Source organism: Osmerus mordax, chromosome 22 (genome assembly GCF_038355195.1).
Source record: "Osmerus mordax isolate fOsmMor3 chromosome 22, fOsmMor3.pri, whole genome shotgun sequence".
In the NCBI taxonomy this organism is placed as follows: domain Eukaryota; kingdom Metazoa; phylum Chordata; class Actinopteri; order Osmeriformes; family Osmeridae; genus Osmerus; species Osmerus mordax.
Genome location: NC_090071.1, coordinates 4,751,977 through 4,768,996, shown reverse-complemented (window position 1 = coordinate 4,768,996; position 17,020 = coordinate 4,751,977). Strand labels below are relative to the sequence as shown.

The 17,020-nt window shown below is 48.3% G+C and overlaps 1 protein-coding gene across 1 annotated transcript in view; it reads right to left on the bottom strand.

Moving 5' to 3' along the window:
• The window catches only part of ush2a (Usher syndrome 2A (autosomal recessive, mild)), a 269,485-nt gene that overhangs the window by 186,000 nt on the left and 66,465 nt on the right, over positions 1–17,020 (bottom strand). Inside the window, exon 2 of the mRNA XM_067260969.1 lies at positions 14,568–14,674. Coding sequence (XP_067117070.1) covers positions 14,568–14,674 — 107 coding nt within the window. The remainder of the gene's footprint in view (positions 1–14,567; positions 14,675–17,020) is intronic.

Below are 17,020 nucleotides of genomic sequence, written 5' to 3'. Positions count from 1 at the left end.
ACATCTAAGCCTGTGTTTGGGCCCCAATGAGAGCAGTTACAACAATCAGGGCTTTTCACACTGTCTGATAGTCTTAAAAGGTGCAGAGATCAGACCTCTTCCACCGTCCAGACACACTCACACACACACACACACTCTAACCCACACACAGACTCACACACATACTAACATACACACTAACATACACACAGAGACACACACCTTTTCACACACTGGAAGTGGTCCGATGCTTCCGAAACGAGTCAACTTCCTAGACCAGAAAACACATCACAAACACAAGCATAAACACACACACACTTCTTAAGACATCCACCGATCGACAGACTTAAGTGGATTGTACAAAAATACACAGTCATAAGGTCCAACATCAGATACAACTACGGTAAATGGCAGTTGGTGTAATACCTTAAAGTACTACTTTTCAAAACATCCTTGCAGTAGTATATGAAGTGTCCCAATGCCTTCACACAGGTTTAATGCCTACAAAAAGACAAAAAAAAATTGACCATAACACATTCTGTACTTTGCACCAATGTAAAACACACACACACACACATGTACACAAAGTGTTGAAGATGGGGTAGAAATTAATTCACTGACCACATTATCTGTCTACCTCACCATAACCCTCACCATATAAACAAAAGACAAAGAAAGGTGTGTGTGGGTGTGTTAGCCTGGAAATACATATCTTATATTAATCCACACACTGATGCCTTAATACAGTTGCTCCCTCTACACACACACACACACACACACACACACACACACACACACACACACACACACACACACACACACACACACACACACACACACACACACACCCACACACACACACACACAGGCTCTTAGCCACATTGGGGTCACTGCACACGCCGACAGGTCTCCTCAACAGGGTTACGCTGCACAAAGTCAGTCTTACCTAATATGGGCGCTGCATCCTCTATCACACCCTGATGATCCAATTAGGCGTGAGATCCTCCCCAATCAGGGGCCAGCATGGCCGGCTAACTGACAGGCGGGCGGAGCCGCAATCTCTTAAGTGCTTTTAAAGGATTACTGATGTGAGGAGGGAAAGAAGGAGGAGAGAGTTGGGAGGAGGGGAGGAGGAGAGGAAGAGAGGAGGAGAGGATGGAATACCTTGTGAGGTGCGAGGGAGGAGAGATGGAGGGATGAAAGGATAGAAGTATGACAGGGAAAAAATAGTAAAAGGAAAGCGTGACGGAGGGAATGATTGGTAAAAGGAGGGATGGAAAGAGGGAGGAACGAAGGATATGAGAGAATGCAGGGGGAGACATGAAGAGATGGAGAGATTGAGCGAGGAATGAAGGAGGGAGGGATGAAGTGCTCGAGGAAAGAAGGGAGGAATTAATGGATGAAGGGATGTAAGGAATGAGAGCTAGGTGGAAGGAGGGATGTGATCCTACACAGTTCGGTCTGAATAGCTGATAGTTTGGAACTGCAGCGCTGTCTGTGTTTGTCATGGTTGACAAGGTGCATGTGTGTGTGTGCGTGCATGCGAGTTTGTTTGAGTGTGCACGTGCGAGTGTGTGAGTGCATTTGCGAGCGTGTGTGTTCACGCCACAATCAGTGTGTGTGATCTTAAAGGAAGTGATAAAGCCCAGACACCTGACTCCACTGAAGGCCCCTTATCAGGACCCCTGAAAGGGCAACCGTGGAGAACGCCTGTGCAGAAACGGTAGAGAACAGGCTCACCGGCCGAAATATCCCACAGGAGAGCAGCCTATCTGCGGCAGCCGCCCTGTCCTAGCCACGCTGAGATTAGATGGAGGCTGGCCTCTCTGTCACCGGGGCTTTCATATCACATCTACAAACACCACAGCCATTTGTCACACGCACACACTATCTACAGCACACCGTTTAGACAGGGCACCTGTTATGCCTGATGAAGAGAGAAAGGGGGGGGGGGGGAGAGAAAAAGAGAGAGAGGGAGGAGAGAGAGAAGGAGAGAGGGGGGGGGGCTTTCAGCAGTATTCTATCTGGTAATCTCTTGTGCACAAAAGGAGCTAACGGAAACACCGTTGGTTTAAAGGTTGCTTTGTGGAAGTTATCAAGGTGGTACGTGGGTGTGTGTTTATGTGAGGATGTGTGTGCGTGCATGTGTGTGTGTAGTAGGGGGGGGGGGCGGTTATTAGTGTACTGTAAGATTGAGACCACGTCAGTTCATTCTTTAATTGACGTCATTTTGCCTTCCGCAGGAACTTAGACACACACACACACACACCTCAGCCAAGGGTGACCTCAGAATCGTCCACCTCATTTGCATAGAGGTGTGTAACTGCATCCAATCAGCAAGCTCAGAAAGGCAGGGACACGGGGATGGCAAGCAGGAAGCAGGAAGCCATGATGGAGAATATTCATAACGCTTATCACGTTCTACCTTGTCAGGATTCAGCTGGAACCATCCTAAAGCTGTATGGTTGCAGCTGTGATTGACCTTGATCATGAGAATATGCAAGAAATGATGTGATTTTTGTACTAACCCTAACCCTGGATCAAACTTTGTTCCCTGTTATATTTCTAACCCACATTCTGCTGCATGTGTATGTCAGGGTTTGAATATCCGTGTGTGTCTGTATGTGTATTCCTCTGGACCAATCCACAATGAGTTCCATGCAGATGTCAGCTAGTTAAACAGCTGCAGTGAGGCACTTTACATCAGGGCAGTTTGACAAACACACGCAAACACAGACACAATAATAGTGGCTATACAGATAAGAAAAAACAAAGGCAAGTGTGCACACACACATGAGCATATACATGCACACACACACACATACACACACACACACACTCCAGAACACTCGTCTCTCACTCCAGCATTTTAAGAGGCCTGTTTAAAGCGTCTCTGGAAGCTCCTCTCACACATTAATCAACTAAGGCTCTCACTCACAGACGCACATCAATTACCAGGCTTTTTAAACATATTCCCTCCGCAGTCACACACACACACACACACACACACACACACACACACACACACACACACTGACACACACACACACACACATACACTGACACACACACACACACACAGAGATGCTGCCACACACACACTTATACACACACATTCACACATACTGTACACAAATAAACACATACATAGCATCATGCATGCACACATGCACTGTACACACACACACACCTGATTAGGGCATGAGGGCTAAGGGTGCTAGTCCCCAGTCAGTCGTCTAGTGTATTACGACAGAGCTAGCCTATTGTCTCAGTGCACAAACAAACCCTGGAATGCATCACAAGTGAAAAGCCCACGTAAACACACACACAATTAACACACAGAGAGGTAGGCAGGCTGGGAGAGAGGAAGGATGAGAGAAAAAGAGAGGGGGATGAGGGGGGAGAGGGAAAGAAAAAAATCCCCCTAATGAAATCCAGCTTGCTAATAATAAAAAAGGACATTGCTATGCAAGAGCTGGCCTTGTGCTCCTTCCCCTTCTCACTCTCTCTCCCTTGTCTTTCCTTCTCTACCTCTGTCGTCTTTCCCTGACTCTCTCTCCTTCCTCCTATTTCGTCCCTCCCTCCCCCCCTTATCTCTCTCTCTCTTTCTTTCTCTCTCTCTCTCTCTCTCTCTCTCTCTCTCTCTCTCTCTTTCTGTCTTTCTCTCTCCTTCCTCCTATTTCGTCTCTCCCTCCCCCCCTCTATCTCTCTCCCCCCCTCTCCCTCCCCCCCTCTATCTCTCTCTCTCTCCCCCCCTCTATCTCCCTCCCCCCCTCTATCTCCCTCCCCCCCTCCCTCCCCCCCCCCCTCTCTCTCTCTCTGTCTCTCTGTCTCTCTGTCTCTCTGTCTCTCTGTCTCTCTGTCTCTCTGTCTCTCTCTCTCTCTCTCTCTCTCTCTCTCTCTCTCTCTCTCTCTCTCTCTCTCTCTCTCTCTCTCTCTCTCTCTCTCTCTCTCTGCCCCCTCTGCCCACAGGAGAGTGCTTGCCTCTATTCACATGAAAGACAATTAGGCCCAGGAACATCAAACCAGGAAATATGCTGTGCTGCCCAGGGTATTCAAACAAGTTCCCCTCCGTGTACAGGCCTGACAGACAGCCTTCCTCAGAGGCCCTCCTTTCTTCTGTGAGAGGGGGAAGAAAAGATGGGGGGGGGATGTGAAGAGAGGGAAGCCCCTCCATCTCCGCTCCCTCCCAATGCTCACTCTATTTAGAATGTATTAACCTGTGTGTGTGTGTTTGTGTGTGTGTGTGTGTGATGTGTGACAACTGAAGCCCAGACTAAAAGACTGGCCAGATCAGACTAGCCCAGACCAGACTAGACCAGACCAGACCTAACCATCCTAGCTTAGCATAGCCTAGCCTATTCCACTTATCTACTCAATACACACTTCCATAGGAAACTGACAACTGATAAAAAAGTAGAGACAGGACCTGAGGAGCACACACACACACAAACACACACACATACACACACATAAACACAAACACACACACAAACACATACACACACACACACACACTTAAGTAGCCACAGCAACACACACCACGTCACAAGGGATACCTCTGCATTGATCCACCAGATTTTTCTCACGATATTGAGTGTTTCCAATACCTTATCAATACACTATCAATACCTGGACCACTTAGGCTCTTTAGGGCTGACTGAGTAACAACTCTGCTCTAATGACTCCAGATTGAGCTCCTTTAAAGAAAAGCGATTCTGTTTTTAGAGGTCGCTTGGTCTGCTTATAACTAATGAAACATGATAATTAATTGATTCAACTGACCCCAAATGAAATTAGTCTCAACCCATAGAAAATTTAAACAAATATTCTTCCGCTTGGCGATGATCTATAAAGTTAGCATGATTGCTGAGAGAAAAAAATAATTCATAGCGTATGCATTCTGCAGCACATTATTGAGAGACATTCAACAGGAAGAACAGAATTCTGACACAGATAAACACAAATGCTCACACACACACAGATCAGCACACACATGCACACACACACACACACACACACACACTGAGTGAAGGGATGGAGAAGCTGACCCAGGCAGGAGTGGGCTAACATGCGGTCCAGGAATAGAGCAGATCGATGTAGGGATGGAGGGATGAAGGGATGGAGGAGGAGGGATGGAGGGATGGGAGGAGGAGGGAAAGGACGGGGAGAATGTTCTCCTGGGTAGGGGGGTGATACTCTTTCTGAGTGGCTGTGAGACAAGATCCTGCCCTAACCAAGACTGTGAATGGAGGATAGGAGAGCAGAGGAGAAGAGGTGGAAAGGACAGAGAAAAGAAGAGAAGAGAGAAGATGAGAGGAGAGAGAGAGAGAGAGGAGAGAGAGGAGAGGGATGGAATGGGAAGAAGAGTAGAGAAAGGGAGAAGAGAGAAGAGAGAGGAAGAAGAGAAAGGAGAGAGAGAAAGAGAGAGAGAGAGAGAGAGAGAGAGAGAGAGAGAGAGAGGAGAGGGATGGAATGGGAAGAAGAGTAGAGAAAGGGAGAAGAGAGAAGAGGAGAAAGCTCCATCATGTGTTTTGCTAGCTGTTAAATACCCAGGTATTGATGAGGGTGGCAGTCAATGCCCATCAGAAAACAGAGCCCACCATTAGCCAACCAGTCAATGGAACAAAGCATGCTGGGTAACTCTAAGCCCCCCCCACCCCCCCCCACCTCGCCACGGGGGACACATCGACAGCAACATGACTCCCCTCAGGGACCCCAAACCACACACACAGAGACACACACACACACACACACACACACACAACACACACACACACACACCACAGAGTTTAACGCCTTCATATATCCAGACACTTCACTTAGAAATGCTCTGGAATGCTGTTTTTATATAATATTTTATATAATAACTTTGGGTTATGGTAACAACTTTTCTATCTAATCTCCCCATCTCTCTCTCTCTCTCTCTCTCTCTCTCTCTCTCTCTCTCTCTCTCTCTCTCTCTCTCTCTGTCTATGGCTCTCTCTTTCTCTTCTCACCCCCTCCCTTTCTGGGTAGGGGGTAAAGCTTGGTTGCCAGAGGCTTAGGGAGTGGGGGTGGGGGGTGCTGAGTGAATCCTCATTAGCAATGTAGTGAGAGATGAGATGGCATTAGCCACGCCACCAATCAATGAGAAAACCACTGAAGCTAGCCAGCTAACGCTACGCTACTGGCTATTTATAGAGACTGGTGGGCTCTCACACACACACACAAACACACACACGCACAATCACATCATCTCAAAACTCATTTGGGTGTCTGACAGGATGGAGGGATGAACTGAGGTTGAGGGTGGGATGGTGAAGGGATGAGGGTGGGATGGTGAAGGGATGAGGGAGGGATGAAAGGAGGATGAGGAAGGATGGGGAGGGTAAGGGATGTTAAGAGAGGGATGGAAGGAGGATGAGGGATGCATGGATGGATAGATGATCATACTAGTAACATCTTGCATGTCTACGTGTTTCTACTTTATCACTATTCTTTCACCCTTTCTCTCACTCAAACAGTTTGTCTCGATCACTTTACCACATCCATTCTTTCTCCCTCTCTTCCAAGTCAATTTCTCTCTCCCCGTCTCTCTCTCTCCTACTTCATGTCTCCCCCCTCTCCCACCCCCTCTCTTATCTGTTTTCCTGTTGGGAGTAGGGCAGATTAAGAGCATAAACTTGGCTTTACTTATCATACTGGAGCCAGAATACCCTGGTAGGAATACAGGATGTCGTCACATCTTACCCTGGGCACACACACATGCGCGCTGCACATACACAGACACACACGCACACACACACACACACACACAGACACATGCAAATGTGCACACAACCCCATTCACAAAGCACACACACAAATCCACATGGACACACAGTGAAGTGTCCTACAGAATGTGTAGAGCATGAGGAGAAGCTCTGCTCTCTGTCTCAGTCGTCAACAGGGTTGGTTAGCAGCGGCCATGTTGGACCCAAACATGGCTTCCCCCACCCGTTGTGCTCAGACACCGAATCTGAAACTAAATGAATATTATGGATATGTGGAGAATGTCGGGTGTTTGTGTGTATGTGTGTGAGTACAGTCTGTGTGGGATGAAATACGCAGAGATTGGATGGATTTATGTGATTGTGTGTGTTCTTGGAAATACAAATGTTGGGGTACGCCTGTGTGTGTGTGTGTTGTTGGAATGGAGTTACTTAGACAGAAAAACAACCCCCCCTTCCACCCCCCCGGGCGAGGAGCCCCCCCATTAGTGATTAATCAGGCAGAACGCTCTCTGATGCACATTAGCCAGATAATTAATAACTTCTGTGGGGAAACCAGGCTGGCAAGGCCTTTATCAACCTGCTGGGGGGTTGGGGGGGGGGGGGGGTGGGGGGCTATACAGAGAGGGATGAGAGCGGGTAGGTTAGAGAGAGAGGGTGAGAGGGGGGCGAGGTTAGAGAGAGAGGGGAGGCTGGAGAGAGGAGGTGGGGGGGAGGTTAGAGAGAGAGGGGGTAGAGAGTGGGTAGGTTAGAGAGAGAGGGTAGAGGTTAGAGAAAGGGGGTAGAGAGGGCGAAGATTATAGAGAGGGGGTAGAAAGGGGGGAGGTCAGAGAGAGGGGTAAACAAGGGGGATGTTGGAGAGAGGATGAGAGGGGGAAGGGGGGGGGTTAGAGAGAATGGGGAGGGGGGGAAGAGATCGGGTAGAGAGCGAGTAGAGAGGGGGAGACAGGGAGAAGGGGTCATAAAGACAAAGAGAGAAAGAGTTTAGGGGAGAGAGCGCAAGAGATGGGGAAAGAGAAAGAGAAGGGAAGGAGGGAGGGCTACAAAGTGAGAGGTGAGGTGGGGAAAGAAGGAATGGATGAGTTGAGCTGGGGAGCTCTGGGAAGACAGCGAGAGACAGAGTTCACACACACAGGGTGGCACCAGCAGAGGCCCAGACACTGCAGTGCAAAGACAGAGGCTGCTCTCCGTCCTAATGTGTGTAAAATGGTTCAAATAATTCTTCAAGTGAAAAGACTCCTTGCTTGTCTTCTTCTTTCTACTCTCACCCTCCTCGTCTCACAAGGTCTTGCTACTCATGTTGTGGCTGAGATGGAAGAAGAAGAAGAGAATGAGAGAAGAAGAGAGTGTGAGAGAGAGAGAGAGAGAGAGAGAGAGAGAGAGAGAGAGAGAGAGAGAGAGAGAGAGAGAGAGAGAGAGAGAGAGAGAGAGAGAGAGAGAGAGAGAGAGAGATGGGAGGAAGCAAATGAGAACATACAGTAGAATCAGAGAGGCACTACCTGTTTCTTTCTCTCCCTGCCTCTCTCTCTCTCGTTCTCTCTCTCTCTCCGTCTCTACTCCCACCTCAGTCTCTGCCTCTCCCTCCCTCTATATCTCTCTTTCTCTCTACCACAGCCCCCCCCCCCCTTCTCTGAAGAAAACATCAAAAGCGTCTCAGCCAAATTGGGAGTGACAGGTCCTTCGTTGGTATTCTGGTTGCCGTGGCGTCACATCTAAACGGTAGTCTGGGAGGAGCAACAGGCCCAGTATGCGGAGGCAAGCCTTCTCCTCTCTCAGATCTCAGCTTCTAACACCCCCATAACTCTGATGGATCGCTTCGCACACGTGTGTGTGTGTGTGTGCATGTGTGAGTGTGGATGAGTATCAGCTTTGTTCTTTTGTGGTTGTGTGTGAATGTGTTTTGTGCTTTTGTTGTTGTTGTTGTTGTTGTGTGTGCTTTAGTGTGTATAAGTAGGAATGTGTGTATGTGTGTGTGTATGTGAGAGAGAGTGTATTTACCTATATAAACATACATGAGGTCCAATGGCTCATAATTGTTACTGGACCAGGGTGCTGCAGAGACAGGTTGCTGTGTGTGTGTGTGTGTGTGTGTGTATGTGTGTGTGTGTGTATGTGTGCATATTGTACTGACACACTGCAGCCTGCTCTCCTGTGGGGTTTTCTTACACTGAATAATACGGTTGGATTTGATGTATCCTTGATGTGTGTACAGTATAGGTGTGTCCTTATATTGTATGTGTGGTGTGTGTGTATTCATATGTGTGCTTGTGTGTGTGTGTGTGAATGTGTTTGTCACTAGCAGCAGCAATAGGACAGCCTTCGGACAAGCCTTCATCCTCATTACGGGTTCCAGTAGGTAAAATTAGCAGGAGTGTAAGAAAGTGATTTGTCTGAGCAAGTGTGCGTGTGTGTTTCGGTGTTTGCATTGACTAAAAGAGCTGCATTAAGAAGAGCTAATGTTGTCGTCTTAGAGGAGTTAACAATTTAAGTACCAGTGCTGTGTTTGCATTTGTAATTAGGTTAAAGGTTAACTGTTTGTGTGTTTCTGAGTTCTGACTGTGTAATTCAGCTAATACCTGGCGTGTGTGTGGAGTTTAATCAGAGATAGGAAAACAACCTAACAGGTGAATGTAGACACACAAACAAGATCACATCCAAGAGATTAGGATGAAAACACACGCGATGTGGCTCAATCTGAACTGGGTTAGCTGGCCAGGGTGTCGGTGCTCTCAGGTCTGAACATAATCTCACTGTCAGCTCTTCTCCATTTCCTCATCAGCTGACCCCGGTCTGGCTTTGTCACTCACGTTAGTTTGTGTCTTTACCAATGCTGTCCGTTTGAATCTGAATCTCAGTGTGAGTTTATTTGTATTGGAATGAAAATGCAGCTGAATGAAAAAGAAATCCTAGTGATTTTACCTCTGAGCGAATTTGAATAATGTTAGCTCACATTGAAACTAGACAGACGGGGAGCTATTACTGCTGTGTGTGTGTGCAACTTACCAAATCACAACTAACCATCAAATACATGATGTTTTTTAAACAGTGTTTTGAACTAAAATGGCAAGTGGCTCCAATTTGTGTTTAGGTTTTGCATTTCCCCTTCCTGTCTAGTGTATTAGACTCTGACATGGCCCGCACTGTTCCCAGGTGTTTCAGATGTGTCATCCTCTTCCTCCTCAGAGGAGGAGGAGTACCAGAGAGATGGCGACTCCAAACCCTGACACACACTGACAGGGCAATCCTGACACCAATACAAACTCCCAACAGCAGCCCTAATGTGTTTTATGTGTCTAGGAAGATGTAGGTAGCATTAGGAGTGCGTGTGTGTGCTTGTTTGCATGTGTGTGTGTGTGTGTGTGTGGTTTCTCACAGTGTAACACACTGATGAGCAGCTTCCCTTTTTTCGGTCGGATAAACAGCATCTATAACTGTATATAAATAAAGAAGTCAAACTCCCATGGTCCTCTCTCCCTCCTTCTCTTCTTTCCCTCTTTTCTCACTCTCCTTTACTCACTCTTCCTCTCTTTATCTCTCTCTCTCTTCCTCTCTCTCCTTCTGTCTCTCAATACTCCAATGGTGTGTGTATATGAGTGTGTTTGGGTGTGTGTGTATGGCAGGGTCTCTGCATGGCCATGTTCCTAACAGGGTTAGTGTCTCGTCCTGACAACAAAAAGCCGGTCTTTGAAGTCCACCCCAGTATTATACAGGGTGTCACTGCTCATCACTGATAAAGCGACACTCTAAGTCTCTCTCTACGTCTCTTTTCTGGTGTTTTGTAGAGGAGGGTCACTGGAGAGTGTTAGCCGGGACTGTCTGGCTTGGCTAATCACCGTCAGTAGGTAGAATCAGCTGTGACTGCTAATCCAGAAAGCAGATTATATTTATTTTGGCGACGGCGTCTGGTAATTCGTTAAAAATCAACAAAGCTCTGCTATTAGCCCCCCGCTGCTGTCCTCAAAACACACATTCTGCTGGTCCCCACGCTGCACACACACACACACAAATGCATGAGCACGGGCTCACACGCACACACACGCTGCATGCCCAGACACACACACATGCACACACATGGACACACACATACACAAATACAACATTTATACACAAACATTAAGGGAAATAACACAGACCAAAACACATATTAATGAAGCACACACTCACACACAAAGGGGGAAGAGAGACATGGAGGAAAAAAAGGTTGATGTGGGTGTGGAAAAGCAAAACAGCAAAAAAGGAAACAAAAGAGAGGGGAGAGAGAGAGAAAGAGAGAAAGAGAGAGAGACTCCTGCTTATGTCATTAAGGCATCATTAAGACCTCTCTCCTGTCAGAGCCAATGGGACGCAGCGATCAGACAAACAGGAGGTTTGGGCTCTGTGCCCTGTTCCTACAGCACGCAGAATCACACACGCACGCACACACACGCACACACACACACACACACACACTCTGCCCTGCTGGGATCTGAAGGGTTGCCACAGAACTGGATTACCCATGTCAGGGGAGGACCGGACACTATCCTCCCATCGCTCCCAGCACACCCACACACGCACGCACACAAACACACACACTCCCAGGCACATAACACACCCACAGTAATATGTACGCAAAATGTGTGCACACAAACGCACACACTGATGCCTAAATGTGAGCACTTGCACTCTACATACACATGCAGGAAAACAGCCCTTGGTGGCACACTGGCCTGACAGATAACAGTGTGTTCGTTGGTAGGGAGGAATCCACGGACAAATATTCATCCACACAGACATACTGTACACACACACACAGACACAATATACTACAAACACACACCCAAAGACATACACACATGCGAACGCTTTTTTCTACAGAGATCCCGCAATATTGCGGTAAAGAAGAGCCTTCGTTAGGCCGGGTTTGCTTGTTTACACTGAACCAGACAAAGCCGGCATAATGTCGCCCCATGTGTGATTTTAGATAGCGTGCCGGCGTTCTGGAATCAGAGTCGTGACGTCAGTGTCTAGTGTGTGTAGTCCTGTCATGCCAGCTCCCTCTTTCACACAGACTTTGATTCCGCTCTGTTACTAGGCTTTACTTTAAACCCCTTCGGAGACTAATGATCCTGTTATAGAAGGAACATACCGGAACATCCCAGAACATGTGGTAATAGATTTAGGCTGGCAATCTAGAACGTCAGTGTCCACATTGGTAGACATTTACAGTAGAACTCCTGACCCTGACCCCTAACCTTTGACCTCTCATACCTACAGTAACCCTTAACCCTATACTCTTAACTCTACTATTAACCCCACAACTTTGACCCAAGCAGTTGTACTGTATCTCTATCCTAAACTGTAACTGACTGAAGCAAGTAGACAAATGTATGTGTGTGTGCGTGTATGATGTGTGTATCTCTGCCTCTAGAGAGGGGAGCAGTTAGATGTTCCAGAGCATGGAGGGAGTGTGTGTGAGCGTCTACAAGTGATGTCTTCCTATTCCCCAGGGCGCCGCGCTCAGTCTGGTTAAATACACCCCCCCTGCACACACACACACACACAAGGGGTGTGTGTGAGTGTGTGCTCTAATTGGAAGCTGGGGTCGGGAGGTGAGGACCTTAAGAGAGGTCCAGTGTGGGTGGCTGGCAGGCTCTCCTCCGCTCTACCTCCTCTTCACCCTCCCTGCATCTCCTCCTCTCCCTCGCTCCCTTCTTCTCAACACCTCGTTCCCCTTCCTCCTTTTCTTCCCTTCTCCCACACTCCATTTTCTCTCCTAGTCCCTCCATCCCTCCCTCCCTCCCCTCCCCGCCCATCTCTTCTCCCCCCTTCATCCCTCCCTCCAGTCTTCCTCCATCCGTCCCTCCTCGCCTCCCTTCATCCTCTCTCCTGTGTGTGGTCTGTCAGAGTGAGATCTGCCCCACCACACCGCTCTTCATCTGGGTAACCCGACCCTCTCCTGTTGACCATCCAATATCCCTTCCTAACACACACACACACACATACACACACACACACACAGGAGACATCGAGAGGAGAGGGAGAAAATGTGAAATAGAGAGAGCGTGGGAGAGAAGGAGGAGGATGGAGGGACAAAACTAAAGCAGGAGGGAACACTTAACCCCTGGTAAGCAAGGCCTGGTCCCTGATGGAGCACAGAGACCCTTCTGCTGCACTGTCCCCGGTACACACACACACATGCATGCACTTGCAGGCACACACACACTCTACTAGTTCCTAATATTTATTCAGACCAGTGAATTTTAAGAGAATTGAACACATCTCTGTCTGCATGCGCATGTGTGTGTTTGTGTGTGTATGCGTGTGGCTTTGTGTGTGTGTGTGTGCGTGAGTGTATGTACGTGTGTGTGCTGTGGGGCAGGTCTGTGAGCAGCATCTATTATTTAGAGGAGGTAACCTGAAGCTTCCTCTGTTCAGCCAAATCTGCAGCTTTTCCCTGGAGAACACAGAGAATGAATTAGGCTGAATTTATTAGTGTAGGACTGTGTGTGTGTGTGTGTGTGCCCAGTAAGTCTCAGGAGCGCAAATCATGAATAGCCTCTCCCATACATACTTACTTACACACACACTCACACACACACACACACACACACACACAAGAAGAGCGCTCCTAAGAATCACAAGCTCCTTTAGAGGCTCATCAATAAAACAGGAAGTGTTTATAGGTGTGTTCAACCTTACTGTTGGTTCTTTCATCCCATGTTTGTTCACATACCGGCTGGGATTTGGTCTGTGAGTGTATGTGTGTGTGTGCGTGTGTTTATGTTTATGACTAGGCCTCAGACCCCAACTGTGAGTTTTCATGCTAAACTCCATAAAACACTTTCAGCTTCTAAGAGACTGGTTTCATATGGAAACAGATGTACACACACACACACACACAGCCTATTGTGAACGTTTTGGTGTGTGTGTGTGTATATAACCTCTAGAAGCAGGGATAAATGTGGAGGCAATGTGTTACAGATATTCCTCTCTCTCTCATCCAGACTGAAAGTAAAATCATTTCAATGTTGCAATCAGAACCAGACTGAGGCCTACCCAGGACAGAACCATCTCCATACAGTCACTTTGAGAGACAGCACTTTCAAGTGTCCAACCTCTACCTCCGCCTTCTAGCCTCACCCCCTGTTCCCTCTCGGCCTCACTCCTCACCTCTCTGATCTTAAAATCTCTCTTCCTCCTCCCTCCTGATCCTGCTTCAACCCCCCCTTTTCTGTCATCCTCCTGCCCCCCCTCCCCCTCCGGTCATCCTCCATTCAGTTCTCCACCTCCTCACCCCCCACCCCCCCCACGCCTCAGCTCACACACCCCCGCCCCCCCCCTCCCGGCCCTACTCCTCACCCTCCTTTCTCTCCTGCTCCAAAGACGGGATTGACTGATGGGGAGGAAAGAAAGAGAGACGAGAGAACGAGAGGCGAAAGAGAGAAAACAACCTAACAGCCTCGGTGCTAGACGTGTAATTTGGGGTTATTGGTGTGGATACTGAACGGCAGTCTGGAGTCTATCTGAGAGGGTGGAGGGGCGCTAACTGCTACTTTATTCTGTACTAACCCCCCTCCCACGCCCCTCTCTTCTTCTCACGCTTTCTCTCTCCAGCTCTCTCTCTCTCTCTCTCTCTCTCTCTCTCTCTAGATCTAGCTCCCTACATCCTTATCTTCTCCTTCACACATCCATCTCTCTTCTTGCTCTCTTACACTTTCTTCCTACTCTACTCCCCCACCTCCCTCCCATCAATTACACAAACACACTTACACACGTTCCAATGCTTCGGATAGCCAGGAGGGCAGTACAACCTTCAGTACGGTTTTAGTCCGGTACAACAAGGGCTAAGTGAGTCACCTGTGTTATCTCTGACATCACCTCTGACATCACCTCTGACATCACCTCTGACATCACCTCTGACATCACCTCTGACATCACCTCTGACATCACCTCTGACATCACCTCTGACATCACAGGGCAGACAGCATTGGGCATCTATCAACCCCTTTTCCACCCAAATGTTTTTTTTGGTCAATGCCCAGTCCCAACACACTATTGTCATCGGACAATTAGCAAATTAAGCAAATTAAGACCCATGCTTGCACACACACACACGCACGCGCGCACACACACATAGATGTTAAGCACCGCTCTCTCTGCCTGTGTGTGTGTCCCTTGTAAGTGTCTCATTACCTGTGTGTGCTTTCATCCACTTGACAGGTTACACAATCAACTCACAGGCCCTTTACAGTCACCCTTCTGGAACAGACTGGAGACAAACATATGGCATCGCTTCATCAAGGACTGACACACACACGCAGAAGTGGATATTCACACACAGAGTGCATACACCCACACACACACACACACAATTTAGGTCGGTGTATGCAGAGAAGCTGAATACACCTACAGTATGTGGAAGGCTTACGAGTGTATTTTCAGTGTGTGTGTGTACGTTAGGTGTGTGTGTTTGTGAGTATGTGTTAACTGATTGTCTTAGTTGCACTCTGCGAGCTGTGAATTCATAGTGCTGACTCAGAGGGTCTGTCCAGAACAGAGAGTTATCTGCAGCGCCGTGATGAGAGCTCTCTATCTGGAGGAGAATCTAACAGACCGACGCTGGAGCGCAAAACTGGAGGAATATGTGTGTGTGTGTGTGTGTGTGTGTGTTGTAAGAGATACATTTACTGTCTAATAAGCAGAAAAGCTGTGAAGAGGAGGAGGCAAGGAAACTGGAGAGGAGAGGAGGCTCACTTAGGACGGCTGGAGTGACAAGCTGAGGAGCAAACACTAACACACACACGTGCGTGCGTGAACGCGCACACACACAGGCACGCACACCCTCGCACGCATTCTGTCCATCGAAAACGCCAAAACCTACAGCGGCAGAGTGTAAAAATGCTGAGCAATCCTTTTGATACAGCAGAAAGACAAATGTTCAGATAGATGAAAATCCTCCTCTTCTCCCTCTCCTCTACCCCTGTTAGTCACGCTCTCACTCCACCTCTGCTCTGCCTTCCTCTTTCCATTCCTCCCCCTTCTCTCCCCCTTTTCTCCCCCCTATCCCTCCCTCCCTCCCTCTCCTGCCTTCCTCCCTATCCCCATTCCTCCCTCCCACTCCCCCATCCCTCCCTCTCCCCCATCCCTTCCTCCCTCTCCTCCCTCCACCCCCCCTCCTCCCTCCTCCTGGCTGACCTCTCCTGACCCCCCAGCTCAGTGGCCTTTCTGTGGCTCCCCCAGGCGTGGGGCTTCTGGTGTGGAGGGCCCGGGTGGTGCTCAGCACTGGGATTTAATTGGCTTTCTATGACTCTCTCTGAGACTCAGACCCGGTCATCACCCGGCTGGACCACCAGATCCCCATTACCACCGTCTCTCTCTTTCTTTCTCTCGCTCGCTCTTTCTCATTCTCTCTCTCTCTCTGACTCTCTCATCTATCTCACTCTCTCTCATTCTCTCTCTCTCACACTTTTTTTCTCTTTTAATGTCTACACCCTCCGTACCCTCCCGTTTCCTCCTCGCTGCTCCTCTCCTGCCCCCCTCTCTGGAATACTGTGGAGAACCACAGAGAGGTCACAGCTTGCTTGTCGGACCCATCTGGGGTCAGGGTGTGATGGTGGGGTGTACCCCCCTGTACCTAGGTGGGCTGGCCACCATGCTATCCCCCTGTCCCCAGGTTAAGTGTCTGGTTAAGTGGATCGACTCAACCCTCTTAAACAGCATCGACTGGAGGTCAATACAACAAGCAGGCATCAATGGCAGCAGGCAGTTACTGAAGTTCAGCTGGGCCTGAGTTAAGACGCTAGACTATTTAAGCATGGACACTCCCCATGTAGAACAGCCACACACACACACACACACACACACATACACAAACAAGCACTCACACAAACACATACAAACTCATGCACGAACACGCACACACACACACGTGTATCTGCATGTGACACACACACACACCTGAGACAGTGATTCTGTGGCAGTGGGTGCCATCTCTTCACACCTCTCCAGACGGGATCTCTACAGGTGAGGCTGCAATGCGCTCTGGGTAATTTACAATGGGTGCAGCGTGGCTTAAAGTGCTTCAGTTTCTCTATTCATCTCACACATACTCTCTACCTCTGAGTTCATAAATAGGACAATATAAATTATGTAAGTAGCAAAATGTCCAGATTAAACTCTAAAGCAGAAAACCACAAAATCTGATCTTGATCACATTGCTGTAGTTGACCACAGTTACAGAGACTGGTTAGGGTATGTGTATATAAGTGAGTGAGTGTTTTGGTGTATGTGTGTGTGTGTGTGTGTGTGTG